The sequence below is a fragment of the Otolemur garnettii genome, unplaced genomic scaffold, assembly GCF_000181295.1.
Source record: "Otolemur garnettii isolate 467f Iridium unplaced genomic scaffold, OtoGar3 scaffold00198, whole genome shotgun sequence".
In the NCBI taxonomy this organism is placed as follows: Eukaryota; Metazoa; Chordata; class Mammalia; order Primates; family Galagidae; genus Otolemur; species Otolemur garnettii.
This window is the reverse complement of record NW_003852593.1, coordinates 2,243,516-2,251,496: the sequence shown is the minus strand read 5'-3', so window position 1 is coordinate 2,251,496 and position 7,981 is coordinate 2,243,516. Positions and strand designations below refer to the sequence as shown.

Sequence of the window (7,981 nt, the reverse complement as noted above, 5' to 3'; positions counted from 1 at the left end):
AAAAAAAAAAAAAGACAGGGACATGCGCTGCAACAAAATATGTTTCTTCCCAGAAAATTTCCAAATAGAAAAACAGAAACAAGATGATGCATTCATTGTGTGAGGCTCTTCCAAGTCCGTACAAGAAATAAAATTTACAGGCAGAACTAAGACACACAGACACAAGACCGCAAGTCCAACATTTGTCAGCTGAAATCCACAAAAATGTCATAACCGAGTCTGGTTTGACCCAGAAATGTACTTTAGCAGATTAACGATTTAGGATATCTATTAGTATAATTCACTGCATTAACAGATTAAAGGAAAAAAAGTGATTACCTAATGGATGCAGAAAAGACATTTGATAACATCCAATATTCATTCATGATTTTAAGTTTTTCAATCTAAGGATCTTCTTTAAACTGATAAAGTTGTCTACTAAAAAGCTTACAGAAAATACTGCATTCAGTGATGAGTTATTTGAAGAATTTATTTCCTTTAAAATCAGAACAAGATGGTAATTCCAGTTATTACTCCCTCTAGGGGGCACCAGTGAGTGCAAGGAAAAAAAGAAACATAATCGTTGGTTTGCAAAACACAGAGACAGCTTCTATCATCTGGAGACGGTATGATTTGCCTACTGTGTTAGCCGGAGGTCTCCAGAGAGAGAGAGGGGGAAATATTTATACACATACACCCATAAGCACACAAGACCAAGAAGATATCCTAGCCCTAGCCCTACCCCCAGCTCATTACACTACTAAAACTTCTGCCCTGGGCGGGGGTTATCTGCCATTTCTTTGATCGTGTGATGTACGTGCCAATGTGATTAAGAGCATTGCCAGTTGCTCTGGGCTCACCTTGTACAAAATATATCCTGTCTCAGTTTCAGAACCTATTTCTCTGGGGAACTGTGGCTGTGTTTATTTGCAGAGTAGTACAAGACATGTGCTCCAGGTTCCCTCATTGCTACTGGATCTTCTTTGCTCTTAGAATTTCTCAACTGACAGAGCAAGCCAATGCATCAACTTGATACATACACGTTATCTATGAGTGTTTCCACGCAGTGATGAGTGCCTACAGTAAGCTACACAGGAGTTTATGCTGATGCCTCCAACTCTAATCCATTCCCACATCCACTCCCCATTTCAAGACCCTTCACTGTCATCTCTGCAGTCTCTTCTGCCACGTAAACTGATATTCACAGGTCTTGGGATTAGGATGTGAACCTGTTCCACGGGGAATGAACCAGCCTCTGACAGCACAAAGTTTGAATTGACATTTCCCTAATGACTCATGATGTTGAGTGAATTTTATGAGCTTATTTGCCATTATTACTTTTTTTTTTTTTTGACATAGTCTCACTTGGTCGTCCTGGGCGGAGTGCTGTGGCATCACAGCTCACAACAACCTCAAACTCCTGGGCCCAAGTGATCCTCTTGCCTCAGCCTCCTGAGTAGCTGGGACTACAGTGGCCTGCCACACCACCCAGCTAGTTTTTCTATTTTTAGTAGAGATGTGGTCTTGCACTTGCTCAGGCTGGTCTTGAACTCCTGAGCTCAGATGATCTGATCCACCTGCCTCAGCCTCCCAGAGTGCTGGGATTACAGTTGTGAGCCACCATGCCCACCTATGATTATTACGTTTTCTTTGGTAAGGTGTCTGATCAAATCTTTTGCCCATATTTAAAATGTGGGACTGTTGTTATAGAGTTTTGAGAGATCTTTACATATTCTGGACAGAGGTTTTTATCAGATTTATGCCTTGCAAACATTTCTCCCAGTGGCTTTAGATTTTGGCTTTAGGTCTCTATCTTTGTAGATTATGGTGTTTGGTATTTTATTTTATTTCATTTTTTTACGACAGAATCTCAACCTGTCACCCTTGTGGTGTCATAGCTCACAGCAGCCTCCAACTCTTGGGCTCAAGAGATACTCTTGCCTCAGTTTTTCTGTTTTTAGCAGAGATGGGTCTCGCTCTGGCTCAGGCTGGTCTCCATCCACCCGTCTTGGCCCCCCAAGTGCTGGGATGACGGCCGTGAGCCACTGCCCCCGGCCCGGGGTTTGGTATTTTAAAAATCAACTCGTGCTGAGCACTTGCTGAGCACACATTGTGTGGTGTGTCTTATTCGTGAAGACAGTCAATGCTGGACCACAGGCTTTACTTTATGATTTAAAGGAGACTTTTCAAAGGAAGTAACGAGTATCAAGAAAAGGGAAATTCCTAGATTTACAATTTCCTTTTTACCAACGTGCCGTTTATACATGTTTTTTATAGGTTACAACATTTAGACATAATTTTTTACATCTACAAAATACAGTAAAAATAGACTAACATTTCTCTCAGCACACACGAATGGTCAGCAGTCTCCGCATATTCATACTCAATTTCCCCTCTTATTGTTATTGTCATTATCATTACGAATAAAGGGTGCACGAAAAGAAATTAGAGAAACCGGCTTCAGAATTCCCGGACTCCAGCCCGCCCGCTTTCCCGAGTCGAGGAGCCCTTGTTCCTTCTCGGATACCGTAGGGGGCTGTGCCGCGACGATACCTGGGAAATGTAGTCCGCAGGGCCGAGCGCGACGTTCTGCCGGCCGCCGTGGGCTCTCCCGTGCGCAGGCGCAGTCGCACCCGGAGGCTTGGCGACGAGAAAGGGTCCCTGAACTGGGTGATTCGTTCGCCTCCTGAGCTGTGCGCGGTTCCGGGCGCCCCCGCCGCGGGCCTGGGCTCAGGTTCGGGTGCGAGCCGGCCCGGGGCGTGCGGCTGCCGTGGCGGGAGCAGAGCGGCGGGCCGGCCGCTGCGCCAGTGTCTGTGGAGCCCGGGGAGCCGCGCGGCCTCGGCAGGTGACCTCGGCCGTGGAGGGGGCGTTGCCGGGAAGCCCCCGCGGAGGCCGCAAGGCCGCGCCGCAGCCGCGCCCCCGAGAATCGGCCCCGGGAGAGTCTGCGGAAGACTGTGTCAGTGCGGGGTCCGTGAGCCTCGGGGCGATTTTCGACTTTGAGCGGTTGTTAGTTTAACCCTAACCCTCCTGCTCCGTTCACATGAGTTTAAACTTTGAAAAATACTGTTTTTTCGCCAGCCCTCCCTGTTTAGCCTTGTTTTCCTGCGGGCGATCCTCCTTTGATTTAACCATTTCCTTTTTTTGTTCAGCGTAATTTTGGCCACTTGCTAAGTTACTTCCCTTTTCTCTAAATGTTAAATTCATTTCTAGCCAGTGATGCTGTTCCTCTGAAGCTCTTTTTGGGGCGTGGGTGGGGAGGATGGGTAACATTTCCTTGAAAGCAACTCTCTGATAAAGAAAGTAGAACATCTGTGAGTCTTTGGTTGGCTAGTCCAGAAAAAGGGATCAATTCTTCAAGTGCTGTTTTCCACCTTGAATAATGTCAAATCCAGATGTGTGGACTATTTATATTGTTTCTCACTAATCTAACATTTCTGTGGACTTCGTCTGATTGTGCCCTTTACTCTGTTAATGCACATCAGATGGTTTATCCTTTTGTTTGATTCATCCGTATTCATAAACCCAGGTTTGCCCCTGGTTTGGGCAGGGCGTTCCCATCCCTCTGGCCTGCGCCCTGCCAGCTTCCCTCTGCAGGTGCTCAGCTATGCAGGTGTCTTACCTGGTGTGACCGAAGGAGGGCAGGGCAGGAGTGCAGCAGGATGAAGAGGCCTCACAGCTTCCTTCTGTGTTCTAGGAGGCCTCTGGGAGAGGGGCAACAGGAGGGAAGACAGAGCCATGGCCAGGAGCTGGCTGCCAGCCCAGGAGGAGGTGAGTGAAAGCTGCTGTGTTCTAGAGCTGCCTTCAGGGTGCAGAGGCCGTGACCTTGTTTCATCAGTTGTTGAGCTTTTCTAGGCCTTGAAGCCCAAGGAAGGCCCAGAGAGCACCTGGCAGGTGAGGAGCTCAAGAGAATGTGTCCCTCACCTCAGGGCCAGTCCAGCACCACTGGACAGTTAAGGGCTTGATGACTGGCAATTGAGTGGGGCCCCAACCCACGCCTCTGCACTCCCAGAGCTTTGTGAGGGGTCTTGGTGTGTTTTTGCCCTGTGGAGGTCAGAAGTACCCAGGAGTCATATAATTCCTTCACAGCACTGGGATTCTAAAGACAAGAGGCACTGTCTTTGCCTTCAGAAACTAAGAAGCAAATGACCCATGGGAGCAGTCGGTCTAGGGAGGGACTTCCCATAGGAGGGTGGTCCCACTGGATTATAACGGAGCTGAAAAATTCCTGTCACCTAGTGATTCATAGTTGTCATAGCACGATTACTTTAAAAAAATGAATTTAGTGCAGTCTAAGTGTATGGTGTGTGTAGAGTCTTCAGAAGTCACAGTAATATCCTAGATCTTCACATGCGCTCACCCCTTACTGACCTACAGCAACTTCCATCATGTAATCTCCATTCACAGTGAGCACCCTATCTGGGTGACCTTTTTCTTTTTTTTAATCTTTTACATCATGTCTTTACTGTCCCTTTTCTGTGTTCAGATATATATCCCTACACTGCTCAGGACAGTAACATGAGGGACAGGTTTGCAGCCTGGGAACGATAGGCTCCTGGCACCAGCTAGCCCAGGTGTGTAGGCTGTTCTCTTTGGGTTTGTGTAAGTACAGCCTGTGAGGTTCACACAATACTGAAGTCGCCTGATAGTGCATTTTAAAGGGCATTTCTATCCATCGTTAATGACACATGGCTGTATTTCATGGTAAGAATTAGGGTAATTTTCTAGAAAGACTGAAGAAAGAAACCTGTGAGCAGGTGCAGACAGGGAAGCACTCTAGCACTATAAGGTTTGGGTTCATAGAGAGGGACCAGGCTAGTGTACGTGATGAGTGGAAGGCATCCAGAAGAAGTTGAAGCATGGGCAATAGTTTGGGGGCAGATTTTGGGGGAACAGCTTTCCTTGAGATGAGGAGTGTCCTGGTCCAAGTGATTTCTTCCTTCTCCAGCTTTTCATGGCATGCAACTCTGGGTCATTGATGGGTTGTGGGGGTAATATAATTAAAAACATAATCTCTCAACCTGGAAAACCTCACTGCTAAGGTAGAAGAGCAAGAAAAGCCAGATGTGACGCACATCAGAGGCAGTCCACTAGAGAGAGATCAGAGACAGAAAGGCCACTCTTCTGTACAGCTAAGTAGATAGAACCAGTGTATTTAGGTGGGTTTTGCAACTTGGATTCAGTGACATGTTAGGCCCATCTTCTCCCAAGAGACTGAACAATTGGCCGTTATCTTTGGGGTTTTTTTGTTTGTTTGTTTTTGTTTTTTTGAGACAGATTCTCACTATGTTGCCTGGTAGAGTGCCATGGCATCACAGCTCACAGCAACCTCAAACTCTTGGGCGTAAGTGATTCTTTTGCCTCAGCCTCCCAAGTAGCTGAGGCTATAGGCACCCACCATAACACCTGGCTATTTTTTGGCTGTAGTTGTCATTGTTGTTTGGCAGGCCTGGGCTGGGTTCGAACCCACCAGCTCCGGTGTATATGGCTGGCACCCTAGCTTCCGAGCTACAGGCACCAAGCCAGCTGTTATCTTTGTTAAAAGATAAACTCTGGGACTGGGCGTGGTGGCTCATGCCTGTAATCCTAGCACTCGGGAGGCTGAGGTGTGTGGATCTCTTGAGCTCAGGAGTTCGAGACCAGCCTGAGCCTTTTCTCAGTAAGACCCCTTTCTCTAAAAGTAGCTGGGCACTGTGCTGCACATCTGTAGTCCCACCTACTTGGGATGCTGAGACAGGAGGATTTCTTGAGCCCAGGAGTTTGAGGTCACTATGAGCTGTGGTGCCACAGCACTCTATCGAGGGTGACAAGCAAAAAGAAGTAGGAACAACCTAAATGTCCACAGGTAGTTACTTAAATGAACTAGTTCATCCATGCAGTGAAATGCTGGGCAGCGGTAAAGGTGTTGAGTAGGACACAGTTCTTGTTTAAATGTGGAACTTGACAAGACACATAGCAAAGAGATAACAAAACTGTCTCTGGTGGTAGAAGGTGAGATCAACATTTCTTATTCTCTTTTTAAAAGAATTCTTAGTAAGAAAAGGAAGGGGCTTCTAGTTCAAAGTGGTGACTTGTGGTCCAGGGAAGCTGGAGAAAAACGAAAGAACAGAGGCTTCTGGGGTGGAGAGGCAGAATCCCAACCACAGCCTTTTTTCCAGCCCTTGTTGAAAGGTGGTGCGGCCACCACCAGGGCCTCTTCTGGCTGAGCTGCACCTGGGACATTCTCAGAGCCTCCCCAGCTGTGAAGGTCAGTGTCCTCTACACAAAGACAGAGGTGGCCTGTGGTGCTGACAGAAGTAGGATCCAGTGATTGCCCTTCCAGGCCAGCCAGGTGGTCTCCCATGACTCCTCCCTAAGTGAGTGTGCTGGAGCCGCCTTCTAAAACCTGACTTATGTGTCCTCCATAAGATGAGAGTTTGGTCTGGGTGATTGTTCATTTCCAAGTGCAGAGCTCCGTGTTTCTCTTGTCACTTTGTTTCATGATTGCAGCGCTCATCTTGTCTGGCTGCTGTGTTGGGGCTTTCTGAGGGTGGCTTGCTCACAGTAGACACGTGATGAGTGCACAGTGGTGACCAAGAGGCTGCCCAGAAATACTTGACTTGCAATACTCGGAACCCTGAGTGGTGACAGGGTTGCTTCTGTCATCCCAGGGGGAGGATGCTCCTGGGTGAGCAGGAATGGGTTTGCCATTCCAGGAGTCTGTGACATTCAGGGATGTGGCCGTGTTCTTCAGCCAGGACGAGTGGTCGCACCTGGACTCTGCTGAGAGGACCTTGTACCGGGAGGTGATGCTGGACAACTACAGAACCCTGGCCTCCCTGGGTAAGCAGCTTCCTGGATGCAGAATCTGCCTCAAGACCATTGTGTTTCTCTAAGAAGGATGCTGCCAGGGCTCCGGCAGGTTCGCCTTGCAGATGGGCTCAGGGAGTGGCCCTTGGTGTTCCCCTTGGTTCTGTGGAGAGCTCATGGATTGGTAGAGCTGGCAGAGGCACCTTGTCTGTGCTTTTCCTGTCTTCCTCTCCCTGAGCTCTGTCCCCAGGGTCCCACAGGGCATTCCCGCTGTGAGCGGTGCACACACAGCTTAACTCCTTTCCCAAAGCCACCCTCGGCCATCCCCCCCACCCCAGCCCAGCTTCAAACCTGTTCAGAGCAAGCCTCCTCCTGACTTTCCCTGTCTCCGTCCAGGGACTCTGGAGCTGGATCTCTGTGCCAGGATGGCCACTTACATCTTTTTCTCTGTGCATGAACAGGGATTGTGTTTTCCAAGCCAAAAGTCATCTCCCAGTTGGAGCTAGGGGAGGACCCCTGGATGGTGGAAAATGGGATTCCTCAAAGTCCACTTCTGGGTGAGTGCAGAGGGACTGGGAAGTGGACACAGAGGAGGCCGTCCCTGGGAGACACTGGCTGGGGTCTCCTGGTGTGCCAAGCCAGGTGGGGAGTGTAGGGGGCATATCCTTTCTCTCCACTTGTTTGATTACTTGATCCTTTGGGTTCTTAGGAGGGTTGAATTTTCCAGTGTGGGTTACATGTTTGTCAGGTGTCTCTTGTAGCGTGCAGCATACATAATGCAGTATGTAACGTAAAAAGGTTTGTGATTCTTGTATCTCCACTTTTTTCTTGCTTTTACTGGATTATTTTCCTAAATTATATCCCCTTCATGATTTGGACGTATCTTTATCACTACAGTACATCCCTCATAGCTCCATTTTTGGACAGTCTTGCTTTGACTTTTTTGTCTGCAAGTTAAACAGGGCCCGGTGAAAACAGTATCAGCAAAAACCCAGACGAATGTGTCTGTCTATGTACCCATGAGACAGGGAACTGGACACAGCAGTCCAGGGTACAGCAAATGGGAACAGTTGTGGAATTTAAGCAGAAGCCTCGCAGATTTTCACCATGCCATTCTTCTAACCCTTCTCCGTGAAAATTTTCAAAATAGGCTCGGCGCCTGTGGCTCAAGCAGCTAAGGCACCAACCACATACCCCTGAGCTGGTGGGTTCAAAT

The 7,981-nt window shown here is 48.2% G+C and overlaps 1 protein-coding gene across 2 annotated transcripts in view; it reads left to right on the top strand.

The window, feature by feature from the left end:
• Positions 1-2,905: 2,905 nt before the first annotated feature.
• ZNF879 (zinc finger protein 879) overlaps positions 2,906-7,981 on the top strand; it is a 10,197-nt gene continuing 5,121 nt past the window's right edge. The window contains exons 1-4 of one of the 2 annotated variants that reach the window (XM_023507715.1): positions 2,906-2,946; positions 3,674-3,747; positions 6,672-6,798; positions 7,227-7,322. In XM_023507715.1, coding sequence (XP_023363483.1) covers positions 3,715-3,747; positions 6,672-6,798; positions 7,227-7,322 — 256 coding nt within the window. In that variant the 5' untranslated portion in view covers positions 2,906-2,946; positions 3,674-3,714. Of the gene's footprint in view, positions 2,947-3,673; positions 3,748-6,671; positions 6,799-7,226; positions 7,323-7,981 lie in introns of those variants that run through there. The other variant, XM_023507716.1, reaches the window with a different exon arrangement.